The 16,853-nt window shown below is 29.7% G+C and overlaps 1 protein-coding gene across 10 annotated transcripts in view; it reads right to left on the reverse strand.

Annotated features, from left to right (window-relative positions):
- The window catches only part of LOC117169459 (aryl hydrocarbon receptor nuclear translocator homolog), a 78,123-nt gene that overhangs the window by 16,264 nt on the left and 45,006 nt on the right, over positions 1–16,853 (reverse strand). For all 10 annotated transcript variants that reach the window (XM_033355848.1, XM_033355850.1, XM_033355849.1 and 7 more), the window contains one exon: positions 600–920. In XM_033355848.1, coding sequence (XP_033211739.1) covers positions 600–920 — 321 coding nt within the window. The remainder of the gene's footprint in view (positions 1–599; positions 921–16,853) is intronic.

A 16,853-nucleotide genomic window follows, 5' to 3' on the forward strand; every position in this document is an offset into this window, starting at 1 on the left:
AAGATGCGCCTTGAAATTCTCTACAAGTATCAGTCTTTAAAATGGAAATTAGAAAGATTTTTAAAATTGACACTCAGGACAATACTTCTCAGGCTGAATCCGGCCGTGTCCCCTTTTGGTCGCCAGCGGTTCAATTTTATTGTTAACATTTTCAAGAAAATTATTTTATTTATAAATAATACGTACACTTATTTTTAGTTATTATTTTTTTTTAATTAAAGAATTTGCTAAATAATATTAAACAAAAACGTTAAGAATAGAATTTGTAAAGAAGCTTTCAAGGAATAAATTGAGATTTATGTGAATTGAAATTGAATGAAAATTACGATTTTGCCTAAAGCGGACGAAATCATCGACAATTTCATTTTTTCTTTGGAACGTAGTTTCTCTAAGCTACTCAAAATTTATTTATTACAGACCGCGAGTTTCTAATAGTCCTTGAAAAATTAATCGCAGCTTAAAAAAAAGGAGAAAAATGGTCAAAATTTTAAAATATAGGGATTATTGGGAATTTTGAGAAATAACAGGAGAAAAGCGGAATACGCCTCTGAGTCTGATGATGGAAAAATTAAATTCTAGATTAATGATTATTAGCTTACATTGATGACCCTCTTTTTTCACAGTTCCAGTTTTAAGGTCGAGAACCCTTCCAGCATGTTGAGGTTCCGCAGTGCTGAGTTGTTCCCGAACTTTTTCTGTGTCATCTGGATGAACTTGGGAGTATAAACTAGTTCCGTACCAGTCACTTTGGGAGTAATTGAGAACAGGTGCGACAGAATCGGAGACATAAATAATCCTACCAGTATCACAACTGACGACGAAGAGGAATCCATCGGCCGCTTCGAGGATCAAGTGTTTTAACTCTTGATCAGTCAGGAAAGAGGGTTTGTATGTCCCATCTGCACTCGTATTTCCAGTGCCTGAAACAAGATGAAAACGGATGAAAAATTAGCTTTACAGATTTCACAGATCAAAAATCCCCCCAAAAAGGGGAAATAGGGTGATTTTTATCGAAAATAGTGCAATAACTTATTAGAAATAAAATCAACGTAGATATCATATTGAATTCAAAATAACACACTTTAAATTCTAAGATTTCAAGTCGAAATACATTGCATTTTCAACCAAAAAATATTTCATACAAAAACGGCGATTTTTCGAAAAATGGGTTCAATTTTCAAGCTAAAAAGTCGAATGTTTTAGAACGAAATTGACTTTTCAACCCGAAAAGATCGATTTTCAACAACAAAGTTAATTCTTAATGAAGAAAGATTAATTTTCAAGAAAAAATTATTAATGAAACAGTTGCGTTTACAGAGAAATAGACAAACTTACAAGCAAAAGAGATGAATTTTCAATAAATTAGTTAAAATTTAAACCAAATAGTTAAATCTTCAACCTAAAAGAATGAATTTTTAGAAGATCATTCAATAATTAATTTTAAACAAAGAAAGATAAATTTTCAACCTAAAATGACGAATTTTTAACACAAAATTTGATCTTTACATAAAAAAAAAAATTAAACAAAATAGTTGAATGTACAACTACAAAGATTAATTTCCATTTAAATTTTCCATCTAAAGATTTATTTTCTACCAAAACAGACGAATTGTCAACCCGAAAAAAGTTAATTTTCTACCAAACAGTTAAATTTTTAAATAAATACGTCAACATTCAACAAAATATTTGAATTTTTTACAAATAAATATTTTCTACCAAAAGAGATGAACTTTGAACCGAAAACGATGAATTTTCAACAAATGAGTTAAGCTTTTAAGCAGCTAAGTTGAATTAATGAATACATTTTCAACAACAAAATTAATTTTTAATGAAAAAAGATGAATTTTCAACCAAAAAGATCAATATTCTGCCCAAAAAGATGAATTCTCAACAAAATACATGAGGTTTTAACCAAACAGTTGAATTTTCAATTTATAAAGGATAAATTTCCAACAAAAGAGGTGAATATTAAAAAAAAACGAATTTTTAATCAAGCAGTTCAACTTTCAACCAAGTAGTATAATTTTCAACCAAAAAAATAAACATTTTTTGCCAAAGAATCCTAATTTTCAAAAAAATACATGAATTTTCAATTCAATTGTTGAACTTTCAAACCAGAAACACGATTTTTCTACAAAACAGCATAATTTACAAACCTAAAATAAGAATTTTTATAAGAAAAATTGATTCTATACACAATGGACCAAATAACTAAAATTTTAAATAATACTTATAAATCTTTAATAAAATATTGACTTTTACAGAGTAGTCCAAGTTTTAACCAAAGTAGTTAAATCCTGTACCAATCAGGATCTTTAAAAAAGGGGGAAAAAGGGAAATAAAGTAAAGAGCGTGAAGCCTGGTTTTATTAGGAAGCATCGATGAAACAAATTGTTCTAAGTCTCTTAGAGGAGTTGAAAAAACTGTTATCAGTTGAAAATAATGAACACCTCAAGGACTCAGAGCCATAAATTTTCCACTTCTAATGATTTAATCTTCTCGAAGGTGCTTTTTTCAATTTGTTGGTACCCTATCCAAGATACAATCTCGATGAAAATTATATTAGGCCCTCTAAGCAAGGAGACGGTGGTACCAAAAATGAGCGTCGGTGGAGCGAAGGCAACTATCGAGGTGCAAGATCGGAATTGCAAAGCGGACAGGATACTGGGAGGCGGTGAGCGCGTTGCGATGCGATCTTTACCCCGATATGCGAGAGATTCCGGGAAGAGGAACTTTAACGACTTCCAAACAAGATCTATGGAAGACCCTTGTGACCTTCGTTACCATTACTTTCTAAGAGACCCCAGGTATTGAGCTCTTGACTTCATTTTCAGCTAATATTTTTCCGCAAATCTAACACCTCAAAATCTAGGATCATCTATCAAAATAAAAAACAAAACGACCACCCTCATTCAGTTAAATCAAGGTTTGACAAGAGGAACCTGCACTCGTCGGAATTTTCATTGGATTCACACTCCTAGAAGTAATAGGCCATTATCAACAACATGGAAAAACTGAGATTAAGAAGCGTTGAAGGTAATGAGGGAAGTGGGGTAGCAGACAGCAGGGTAACTGCGATTGGGGTAACTCACCGTGGCGACTCAAAGATTACAGTTACCCTGCCAAAACAGAGTTACTAAAAGTTATCCTTTTTCGCCATTGACGAATAAAAATAGCTTTACAAATATCTTGGTTCGATTACTGGTGCCGGAATCTTGCCCATTTTCTTTTAATAGGGTTGTTTCCAAAGTCAGATATAATTTTTCCCATAAATGGATCTTATAGTACATAAAATCCTAATTATAAAAACGCCCATAAAATATTTTTTACATATTGTTTACTATTTTTAATTTAATGTTGAAAAATGAATTTTCTATGAGGATGTCGATTGGAGGGCCCCTTTGACGTCAATGGGGTCAGATTTTCCACCAATCAAAGCTCACGTGTCAGTGATTCTCAAATATCTTTTTCTGTGCCGATGTTTTGTTTTGATTATGTGCACATCGAAAATAGAAGTCGCAAAATATTGTTTTGAAAAAATGTCAAAGGAGGGTTTCGTAAAAAACAATAGAGAAAATCTACCGAAAGTAGATATATTTATGGTATGTATAAAGAATTCATTGAAAAATTACTTAAATGTAGCTGGTTTACTGAACAATTCCTAAATATGTACGATTTTAAAATGTGTTAATAATTGCATTTATTTTTTTCCTTCAACATACTACTGACTCATAAAAAACCAAATATTACAACAAGATAACTTTTTTTTGTTACATAATCATGAATAAATAAAGCTATTAATTTAAAATAGTCTGAATTGACATCAAACCATGGCCTAACCTCTTCATCATGAGTTTCGCATCGTTACATTGATAGATAATTATGAGAATCTATGAGTCACCTGACAGGCACGTGACACCAATTTGAATAAGTGTTTTACCGCCTTCAATTTGTAATAATTTTTTTCTGTTAAACTACACAAAAGAACAAAAAAAATATAACGCACCTTCTATTCAGCTAAAAATTATGTATTAAACAATTATATTATCTAAAATCGCGATTTTTATTCGTCGCGACTATTTTATTCGTAAAAACAATTGCTTTCTCAAACTTTACTACTTTTATTCCAAGAAAGTTTTGTTTTTATAGAAAATTCTAATTTTTCTTCATTCAAGTGAACATTTATATTTCGGTTATTATTATTTTTATAATAGATAAAAATAAAAAAAAATATATATATATATATAATATAATATAAATAAAATCATAGTATTCTATTATAATTAAAATACTTATGTTTTGAAATTCGAGTTAGTGTTGATGTTTTTTTAAAAAGTAAAATAAAATAAAAACCGCCTGATCTAAAGGGAGTTCGAAGACTCTCATATCGCGGTCCATGTGACGTGCATGGATTTTCTAAGGCGTTTTACGCAAAAATGACTGAAAAGCGAATCATATTACTTTAGCATATTAAAAGTTTGGTAAATACCTATTTCAGGGAGGAATATAAATCTGAACAAAATTCCAAACTTATGAAAATTCCAAAAAAATTATTTTCAATTCCAATCCAAAAGGTCGAATTATAAACAAAACAGTTGAATTTTTAACCAATATTTTTTCAACAAAAAATGAAAAACCTAAATTTTCAGTAAACAAAATTAATTTTCGACAAATAAGAAGTTAATTTTTATCAAAATAGTCTAATTTTCCCAACACAAAAAGACGAATATTTAACACATAAAGATTTTTCAGTTAAGAAAGAAAAAAATTTCATCCAAATTGTTTATCTTTCAAGCCAGAAGAGGAATTTTATAGAAAAAAATTAAATTTTCAACCCGAAAAGTATGAATTTTCACCAACAAAGTTAATTTTTCACTAAACAATAACATTTTTAACCAAAAAGAGAGAATTTCAAACCAAAAAGATTAGCTTTCTACCAACTACGTTGAATTTTCAAATACAAAATATTAATTTTTAATAAAAAATGGAAGTTAAATTTTCAGTTTAAGCAACTGTTTAAAGAAAACAAAAAAACTAGTTTTCAACAAAATAGTTCCATTTTTAACCAGACACAAATAGTTAAATTTTCAATAAAAAAAGATCATTTTTAAACATAATATTTTAAAAACTTAAATTTCAAAATTCCTAAATTTTTTCCTCACCAATAATATTTAAAGACCAGAATATTAATCTTGCAAAATTTTTAACACAGAATCTTTTATAAACGGAATCCTTGACTTTTCTCTAACTTTCCCTGACTTTTCCCTGCTTTGTGGCTATCCTGATTAAAGATAGCGAAGCCAAATGTTGAGATTGCAAAAGAAGTGGAAAATTCTTTTCTTCTATTCTCTCACCTGAGTAGAGATTTTGAAATAAAATAAAAAATGCACTCGAATTTCATATGAAGTCACATGAGCTCACTCAACCAAATCGTGTTATCAAGATTAAGAGTCCTAAAGGCTGGCTTTATCGGACTGTGAGAAAGGATTTGCTTGAAGGTAAGCCTCGTGAATTGTCTGTTGGTTTGTGCAAAATGCTATTTACTTCAAGGAAATGGTTCTTGTGAGTTAATATGTATCACGGGTTCGATTTTATGATGTGGAAAGTATTGTTGTTTTCGTCTTTCGGCTACTGAATTTGAATTTAAATTCAACATGGGACTTTGGAGTGAATAATGGTAATACGCTTCGGTGACAAAATTAGTTTTTGAATCTAAAATATTATTAAAATCTTTAGAAATAAAAAATTTGCAGTGCTTTCCAATTCCAGGATTGCTACAGAATTTTAGTTTCAAAATTCTAACTTTACTCCAAAACAATAACTGTTTTAAAAAATTGACCTAAAAAAAAAGAGCGAATTTTAGGGAAAGAATAAAAATTGAAATTACAATCAAGAATAAGAGTTTTTTTTTATTGACGTATCTTTGAAATGGTTCCATTTTTCGAATCTTCAATAAAAGATTTTTTACTTTTGCAGGATATAAACCATAATTATAATTGGTTAATAATAAATTTTGCGACTTTGAGAACAATCACATTTATTTAAAATTTGTTCCATTTAAAATTTTTTTTAATTTCAAGTTGTCCAATTTTTAAATTATAATCTGAGATATAATCTATTCGTATAATTTCAAAGAAATTAAATTTAAACTTAAACCATTTTGAAAGTTTCAATACATTAATTATATAATTTTGATTGCTTTCAATTATATATTTTTCACTCTATAACTTATTAGGTATCTTTGTTTATTTTTAAACTCTTTAAACTTGCATCGATTAAATTTTAATAATTTGTAATCTAAAATTGATAAAAAAATTGCTAAATTTCAAGCGCTTTTAATTTCAAATTATTTGACTAATTTAAAACATCAAAAATTAAATTGCTTACTTATTGTTATTTGCGACTGTGCGATTTAAATTGGAAATGGTCCTAATTATTATATTTAAGTTTGAAATGACACAATTCGAATATTTTTCAATTCGAACTTTTCAACATTTAACGCCTTATAATTAAAATGATATTATTTTTATAAATGAAAGCCTTCAATAACGTAAATTACACAAAAAGAAATTTTTGATCGCTTTCAATTTGAGAGTCTACAATTTCAATTTTTTTCAAATTATTTTATTTATAACGTTTCATTGTTGAATATTTATCAACAATCTTGAAGTGTAAGGCTTTTAAATGAAACTACTCGATCTATGAATACTTAATTAAAAAATTTCAAAACAAAGGTTTAAATCTGAGATAACAAAAAAAAATAATAAAAAAAACCCTAAACTGCGACTAAGCGGGGCATGTGTAATTCTAATTAAAATTTTTTTAAAACTTATAATGAAGTTTTGAAGCCTGATTATTTTCAATTTCTCATTTTACTCATTTTCCCATGTATTTTGTGTAACGTCGTTTAACGTTTTCCAAAAGTCATAAAAAATCCATGTCTTTTTCAGTCTTCTTTGTAACAACCCTAACTATCCAATATCCATATTATTAATTTGGAATATTTTATTTCATCTCATGTTCTCAGGAAGCGTCCATTAATTGCATAAAATTTTGTTGACGGAAAAGGGCCGGAAAATCTTACTGCTTGGGGGACAGTTCAAAGAATTTCTTACGTAAGTTTCCTCTTTCTGATTATTTTCTTTAAATAAGCTGAAAAACTTTGCAATTCTTTGAAATCCCGTGAATTTTTTTTAAATGTTGCAAATCGCTTAAATTTTGTTGAAATTGTGTGAAAATTCCTTTAAATCCTTTAAAAACTGTGAAAATCCCTTAAATTTTTTTTGCGATTTCGTAAAATCTTTGAAAATCTTCAAAATCGCTGAAAATCTTGACAACCCCATAAAAATCAGTTAAAATATCAAATTAAGTATGTACTAGATCCCTAGAAATGTTGTTGGTCTTCTAAAATTAAATGAAATCTTTAAAATCCGTACAAACTTTTCCGAAACTCTTGAGATCCCTTAAAATATCTTAAATCCCATAAATAGTTTTAAATACATTATAATATTTTACAAGTCAGTAAAATTACTCGAAATCCCTTAAAATCTTTTATAATATTCGGAAAACCTTTGAAATTTCGTTAAATATTTTGAAACCTTACGAAATCCTTTCAAATCTGTGGATACTGGATATACTTTGAAATGTTTTGAGAAGTCTTGAAATTCTTTGAAATAGCATTAAATCATCTAAACCTCTATAAATGTGTTAAACCCCGTTAAAATCCCTCAAGGTTCTTTGAAATCTTTTAAAATAACTTCAAATCCCTTTAAACCTTCGAAATCCCATTAGAAATCCATGACATCCTTCGAAATTCGTGAAAATATTTCGGCATCTCTTGAAATCATTTGAAATTCCGTGATTTCTTTTGAATCATTTCAAAATCCCTTGAAATCTCTTCAAATTAGTGATGGATGTTGATCATTTCCAGGCAAAGTCATAATGATTTTCTGGAAACGTAATTAGATGAGATTAAAGTGTGATGGCGATCAAGAATCTGAAATCGCTTTACATTTTTAAAAGTTCCTTCAAATCTCATCGAAATTCCGTTAAATCTTTTGGAATCTTATGAAATCCTCGAAAATCCGTGGATATGCTTCGGAATTCTTTTAAAATATCTTAAAAATCCTTTGAAATTCCATGACATCCTTCAAAATTCGTAAAAATATTACGGTATTTCTTGAAATCATTTGAAATCCCGTAAATTCTTTTCAATTATTTCGAAATCTCTTCAAATCGATTCAAATTAATTATGCATGTTGATTAATTTCAGACGATTTCCTCAATATTTTCTCAAAACTCGTTAAATTCTGTAAGAATTTTGTAATTCTTTGAAATATATTGCAGTCATTTAAAACACTTAAAAATACCTCGAAATCTGTTGAAAACCTTTCAAATCACTAGAAAACTTTTGAAATCTAGTCCAGAATGAAAATAATTCATATATTCTGGACATATTGAGTAAAAAATGTATAGTCTTACGTAAAAATATGAGGGAGGGGGTCACAAATGTCTTACAAATCCTTACAATAGGGGTATAAACTTTCAAAAATTATCCTTACGTGATAAATGGACGTTTCTTAACAGAAAGATAAAATTCTTTCTTAAAAAAAAGCAACCAAAAAAATTAATTCAGTGAAAAAGAAACTATAAAATGAAATATAAAGCTGATGTAGTCTTCATAATTGACGATTACCTAATAATATTTTATAAACATCCTGAAGATCGTTGACCCTCAAGAAAAAAAAGTTGATTGTGGAACAAGTTATTCCTTACTCAACGTATAGTTGGAAACGAATGAAGGAATTTAGAAAAATCTCTAGATCAGCCAGACTGAATATTTTTGCACTTATGTGGCCATTTTCCTTATAACAAGGATATAATTATGTCGATATAAATGATAACTATAGATGAAACAGAGATATAAGAATAGCTGTCTGACGGAATTAGCAGAGCAGCACCACAGAGCATGATGGGATCATCAAAATAAAATGGCTACCGTCCAATAGAGAGTATTGAAATTTGGGGTTTACTGTGGATATTTTAAAGCGTTTTTGCAACCTAAAATCCACGACAATGGTAATATTAAGTAGAGTTTGTGTCCGAATAATAATAATAAGTTAGAGGTGTTTCGATTGTAGGCAACTTTCAAACTGATGTATCAAGAAGCGCGAGGAAAAAAATAAACTTCACCTCCTAGTACATTATGCCGAATTCAGGGATATTTATTTTCTCGATACCAGACAAAAAATGAGCTGCTGTGAGTTTATACATTTCCATACCAACTGAATTCCTCCCTTCGTTAAAGACAAAATGAGTAGACACAATCTGTCAAAAATAATAAATTCTCGAATTTAGCAATTTGGTCAAAATTACTCATCTACGAAAAGAGTTCATATAAGCAACTAAACGTTTTACCTAAACTAACTAAACGGTTTACCTAATCTAAGCGAAGAGATTTCTTCACGGAGAAAGTTCATGTGTTCACACTTAACTTCCAGACATTTAGGATTATCATATTTAATGTTTAAATACATGACAACCAATTTTGAAAGTTAGTTTCCGTGAATATTAGAACATATATGCAAAATTTTCCAGGTCTTTTCCACGTTTTCCAGATCAAGAAGTCAAGATTTTCCAGGTCCCCTTTTTTTTAATGAAATAATGAAATAGCCGTTTTTGTATAGATGTAAAAAATAAGTAATTTCATTTTTAATCGACTAACAGTTTTTAAAGAAAGCATAAACATGCATAAACATACATAAACTAATTCTTAGTTTTTGCGAACATAAGTCGTCTTTGAAATCTTGGAAATCTTTGAAATCTATGTAAAATCTTTTGAAATCTGTGAATTTGTTGAAATCTCTTGAAGTACTTAAAATCTTTGCGAAATCCTGAAATTTCTGTAAAATCTTGTTAAATTTATGTAAAATATTTGAAATCCTTGATATCTTTAAAATACTTCAAATCTTTGTGAAAACTTGAGAAATCGTTTAAATTTCTATGAAACCTTTCAAATATTTGTGATAGCTTTTTTTAATCTGTTTGTGAAATCTTTTGTGTTTTATTTGAAACCACTGAAATCTTTTTAAATCTTTTTAATGTTTTGAAATCTTTTGAAAGTTTTAAAATCTTTGGAATAGTTCGAAACCTTTATGAAATCTTTGAAATCTGGTATACACGCCTTTTTGCAATCTTTGGAATCCTTGCAATTTTTACGAAACGTTTGAAATCTTTGGGAAAATTTTTTTAAATCTTTGAAATCCTTCTTAAATCTTTTAGAAAATTTTGGAAATTGTTCTTAAACCTTTGTTTCTGAAATCTTTGTTATTCGTTGAAATCATTGAATTATTTGAAAACGCAGTGGAATATTTTTAAAACTTTTGAATGTTTTAAAACCTTTAAAATCATTTCAAATCCTCGAAATGTTTTCAAATCTTTCAAATCTGGTGTACAGTACCCTCTTTCAAATTTCTGGAATCTTTGCATAATGTTCAAAATCCTTTTAAATATTTTTAAATCCTTGCAACATTTGGAAACCTTTTGTAACCTTTAGTAATGTTTTGTAATCTGGTGTACACTCAAAACGCAGGTGTTAAAACCTTTGAAAAATCCGTTATATGACCATGGCTCATTCTAATTCTGAAACTGAATTAACATTGAAATTTTCAACTAATAATTTTTATAGTTTGTAAGTTGAATATCAAACATAAACTAGTAAAGTCCACAAAAAATGCTTAGAAGTCTCTTTATTTATTCTGTGATTAATAACCTTGTATAAGCTTCATCAAGCAGCCGATATTTTAAACATCTCAGTTTGAATATCTGATCATCCAAATTTAACGAATTCTCGATTATCACACGCCTGTTTGTCCAAATGATTAATTCCTCAAAGTATCTGAAGAAGAGTGCTATTTAGCCAACATAGCATTGTCGGAGAATTGTCACGCCTCGTGTATGTAGAATGAAGAGAGTCGACATGATCGTGAGATTCGTGGTGATTTCGACGAGTAGTAAGAGAGAGGCAGGCAAAGTGGCGTTTAGGAGAGAAGTCGGGATAGATGGCCACATCGAATGCAGAAAGCACGATCTATGCTTCCGGTGCGTGGTTGGTAGGAAGGGGTTGGTTGGTCGGCTGTCTCTTTGGTACACGCGTGTACTCACGCACGAGTCGAGATATCTCTTAGCTCGTATTGGTGGAACGTCACATTGTTTATAGCCACTTCTCCTCTTTCCCGACAGGAGCTCTCCTGAATACAAATCGCCCCAAGAGAGACTCTCTCGTTCTCCACCCGCTACCAAGCTACCAAGCTATCCACCTGACCAACAGGCTATCATTGGATGTCGGTCTTCCACTTCCCCTGTTCCAATCGAGCCTTCAACAACGACACCGATTGCGAGAAATAACTGAATTCCGCAAAACCTTTCCCTCGATCACATATTTTGCCGGACACCTACCCAGCTTACTTACACCAGGACTGGAATCAACTAAAAGGCTTTAAAACAAGTAGCAATAGTTTCATACAATTATAGAAAAAGTCGCATCTAATTTTTAAAGATAATGGAAAAACAGTATCAGTCAGACACTGAATGTCTGAAATAATAATTTTATTTGTTTATAAATATATAGTAGATAACTCTGATTGATTTTCAAATATATTTTACAAAATCAAAATAAACTTCATAGTAAAAACCATGTTTAAACCATTTTTATTCAGATTGAAGGATTCCGACTCTGGGTTTACAATATTTCTTTTTTAAACATTTCAAATCGTCAGCTTAGATTATTATCAAATGAGAGAAATTTATCATTTAAATTAATTTTATACTTCAGAAACATTATTTTGAACATTTTTGGCTTAGAAATGCTAAAAAATTAGGGCTTCCATACTTAAAATTTTAAGTTGAAAAACATTTTATTTTCAATCAAATAGTTAAATTTTCAACCAAAAGAGACGAATTTACTACTATTGTTCGAATTTTCAAACGAACAAAATTAAATGTCAACCAAATAGTTGAATTGTCAAACCAAAAAAGAAATTTTTCGATGGCAGTTAAATTTTCAACCTGAAAAACTGAATTTTTAACAGAAAAGATCATTTTTAACAAAGCAAGCTGAATTTATAACCAAATATTTGATTAAAATTTTTGTTAACAAAATAGTTAAATTTTCAATGAAAAGAGACAAATTTTCAACAAAATAGGTGCATTTTCAAGGAAAATGGTTGAATTTGGTACAAGGCACCTACATTTCCAACAAAAAAGTTACTTTTAAACCAAGAAAGACGAATTTTCAAACCATGAAGACAGATTTTCTATTCAAGAAGAGAACATTGTAAGAAAAAATCATTTTTTTGGTTGAACACCCATCATTTTTGTGAAAAAATCATATTTTTAGTGGAAAATGTATCTATTTTGTTGAAAATTCTTATTTTTCAATCAGAATCGACTAGTTTGTATTTTTAGTAAATTCTTCTTAGCAAAATATCAACTATTACGTTTCCCATTAAAGATTCGACTTTCTTGGTTAAAATTGTTCATTATTTGATTGAAAAAATAATTATTTTCTTGAAAATTCAACAATGCTATTTAAAAGTCATCTTTTTTGGTAGAAAATAAAACTGTTTTATTGAAAATGAACATTAAGGTTGTAAATTTACATTTGCAATATGTTAAAAGTAAAAAATGGTAAAAGATTAATGAATTTAGTTGAAAATCCATAACTTTTGGTCAAAAAAATGATCTATTATGTTGAGAATTAAATTATTTGGTTATAAGTTCATCTATTTTGGTCAAAATGCAAGATTTTTATGTGAAATAATAAGAATCATCAAAGAAAAATCATCTCGGAAAAATCCGAATCCTGAAAATTTCATCTAAGTAAAATTTGAAGGATCAAAGACTGTAAATAATTAATATTCAAATTTTAATCTGGATTTTTTCATGCAGTCTAAATGACTTTCGCGAGGTATAAAGAAAATTATTATATTTTTGCCAAGATCGTACGTGACGATTAAACAAAATCGTTTGTTTAAAAATCAGGCACGATCCATGTAAACAATTTCAGCAGAACGATACACGATCACAAAGAGTACTCTCTTTAAAAACGGGTCGATTGTATTACACTCAAGTTATGTCTCGGCCTTGCAAATTATCCTGTAGTACTACAAGCGTCTCGTCAGTGTTGAATTTTCAAGTCATTTAAGATATCTTATCAACAAATGATTACTAGTTTCTAGCAGACAAAGCCCTATTCCTATTTTCAGACAAGAATATTCGAGAAAAAATCGAGAGGAAACTCTGACACTAACAATCCCAATAGTCAAAAACTGTCCAAAACAAAATACAACACAGAAATATGAACCTTTAAAGAATTCAGAACGTTCGAATTTAGATTATATTCCTGTCATGTTTTGAAATTTTAAATATTTACCAATTCAAGGTTTCAAATGTCCAGGATACAGTCCGTCCTATTTTTTTTTTTTTTTTTAGAAAAAATCCCCTAAAACTCTTAAAATTGAAAAAGCTTACCCAATTCCCCCCTTTTAAAAGGTTTCTATTTATTTTCTTAAGAATTATAAACAGAAATTCATGGTATTAGTAAACAAGACGCTTTAAAAGATATACTTTTTGAAATAAATTTCAAATATTTCCTCAACGAATTATTTGCTAATTTTGTAGTTTTGAAGGACATTGCCGATAGCGAAGAAATCGCAAATGATTCAATCGCGAAACTAAACCCGAAAGGCAAATCAATTCTGTAATTGTAAATCAAAAAGTCCTTTAGAAGTTTACAAGTTTTAAATTTAAATGCTTAAAACTCCTAATATTTCAAGTAAAAATATCCTATTTTCAACCAAAAATGAATCTGTAATAAAAAAATCTAAATTTGTAACCAAGTAGTTGAATTTGTAACCAAAAAATATTTTTATTTTTATTCACAATACGTGAATTTTCAACAAAAAAGTTCATTTCATAAAAAATAGAAGCGAATTTTCAACAAATTAGTTAAATTTTAAAGCAAAGAGATGAATCTTTCACTAAAAAAGATTTTTCTGTCAAGAAAGAAACACAAATTCAACCAAACTGTTGAATTTCCAAGTCAAAATACCAAGGAAAATACGAAGGAAGTTCAAAATAGTCAGGGAAAGTCAGAGAATTTCAAGGAAACCCTTACAGTCAGGAACAAATAGATAAAATGATACAATGGATAAAAATCTCAACTGGTTGGTCGAAAATTAATTTAGTTTTTTTGTTAGAATTGAACTATATTATTGAAAATTCGCATTTTTTGTTGAATTCAACTGTTTTTGGTTTAAAATTTAAATCTTTTTTAGTGGGACGATCAAATGTTACATTTTTCGTTGTGAATTTATCTTTTTTTGCTGAAAATTCTACTACTTAGTTGAAAGCGGAACTACTTTGTTAAACATTTATTTTTTGGTTGATGAATTATTATATTAGTTGAAATCCCTTTTTTTGTTGTTTTTTATGGTTGAATTAAACTGCTTTTGATTTAAAATGAAAATATTTCTTGGTTTTGCAATTATTACACTTTTCGTTCAGAATTCATTTTTTCTTACTAAAGATTCGTCACTTGATCACGCTGAATCATGATGAAAATTGCCTTTTTTCTTCGTTGAAAATCAATTTCTTTAACTGAAAATTTGATTCTTCCATTTTTTGTTCAAAATTTATCTTTCTGAGTTAAAAACTCAACTATTTAGTTGAAAATTAATATACTGCTTCCTGATAGAGCACACGCCTTGTGTAATGGTAATAATTTTGACTTTTTTTGTGAACACGATAACTTGAAGACTTTTGCAGATAAATTGATTAAATTTAGTGAGCTTATTTTTACCTCTCATGCCTCAAAACTGACAATAGAATTTCTACAAAATATTTCTTACCTTTTTTTATGTGTAGTTTATAATATTTAAAAAATGGATCTTTTATACTGAAACTTTTTTTATCACCATCAAATTTGTGCAATAATATAAAATAATTCTTGTCTCGAGAGGAATTCATTGACATATATTATTTGAAAAATATATTTTTATGCAGTAAAAATAGTCTCATTCATATAATTGAAAGTTGATGCATGGATAATAAAGATTTGCAGATTCGCGACGAATTGATTGGTCTATATTATAAATATATAAATATAACAATGCATTGTTATTGATCTTCTAGACACAAGATTGTTTTTATACATAAAAGAACAATTTAGAACGTTCAGCGAATTTCGAGATTGGGGTTTAATAGCCACCCTCAAGTAATGATTTTTTCAACTTTAAAAATTGTTTGCAATAACATTCGAATTTAGCTGATGAGGAAAGAAAGAGGAAACGTGATGCAAAATGGGATATTGCGATAGTAATATGTAGAATAATCGAAAAATAGATTGACTTGGCTGAAAGCAAAGAAAGGTTTCGTCTCATGTCAGCCATCATTAAATCCAATGAATGCTCTTGGGAACGTTGGGAGTTGTCAGCGACTTTGAATTGGCCCTGTCAGCTGTAATGGTTTGCGACTTATTCTGAATCGAGCGCATGGCCAATGTAACGGTGTGTGATTCTTACAGGATGCGCTAACATCATATTTCGTCATCGTAGGATCGACATCAAATAAGAGACCCGGAAGATACCTTTGTACTTGTACCGTTAACTACACCGATTTAGCCCCAGGTACACGCGATACGATCCCACAAATCTGCCCTTTAGCTTCAAAAGTTACAATAAAAAGCGAGAGGCTTTTTCATGACAAGAAAAACAGAGTTGAGCCGAGCAACTCCTAAGTTAATAATAGTAAAGTTATAATGCGCTCTTTTTGCGAGGGTCAAATATTTTTTAACACAGAGCCTAAGGAAAGTTCAAGATCAAACATATATAATGTTTTATAAACTACCGTCGGAAATTAATTACATGGCTGGCGTGAGTGGTACTAAAAATCATTGCTTACTTTGAAACGTGATTACTCGTTTAAATCAGAAGCGAGACATTTTTCTAAAACCCTTTGGAAAGTTTACGAAATTTAGCGTCGAATAACCCCTGATAGAGATATTGTTTCACTTCCGAAGACAATAATAGATCACATGAAAGTTATAAAACAAAATTCAAGAATTTCTCAAATTTTATACTTCAACTTTCAGCCCTGGCAGGACCTAGGAAAGTTGTATCAAAAATCTGAATTTTGTACCAAATATAGTCTGAGAAGTCTTATCTTTAATTGAAGCTGATAAAACTTTTAAAATCTTCAAGAATTCAAGAATATGACAGAACATTTCCCAACTTTCAGTCGGCGATCCGGCTGACGGCCAGCATCGCTGTTAAAGCGATTGAAACTCGACGCGGACTCTTTTGGACATTCTTTGCCATATGTCGGGAACCCGTGAAGATTTTTGAAGTATTATTGGCCTGAATTAAAGACAAGACTTCAAAGACTATGCGGTATAAATTTAAGATTTTTTCTGCTACATTTTTGTTTAAACTTCTTACGCGGTAGATTCTCTTCAAAAAGTCAAAAGTATCTCTATTAGAGGTAATTTAACGCTAAATTACATAAGTTTTCCAGAGAGTTTTAGGGTTCCGTAGATTCAGACGGAAACCCTTATAGTTTCCGTCCGTCGTACTTTTTTCTTAGAAGGGGAAATGAGGGGAGCGTAAAGAGGAGAAATCAGGATAATTGAAGGGAGAGGAAGAAAAGAAAGCGAAGGGTAAATAGGGATGGCTGAGTGAGGGGGAATGAGGGACGGGTTAGTAGGGGAAATTAGGGGACGGGAAATAGGGGTCAGAAGGGAAAATGAGAGGAGGGGAAAAGTGAAGGGATCGGAAGTATGGGAGGGGAAATGAGGG

The sequence above is a fragment of the Belonocnema kinseyi genome, chromosome 3 (genome assembly GCF_010883055.1).
Source record: "Belonocnema kinseyi isolate 2016_QV_RU_SX_M_011 chromosome 3, B_treatae_v1, whole genome shotgun sequence".
Lineage (NCBI taxonomy): Eukaryota > Metazoa > Arthropoda > Insecta > Hymenoptera > Cynipidae > Belonocnema > Belonocnema kinseyi.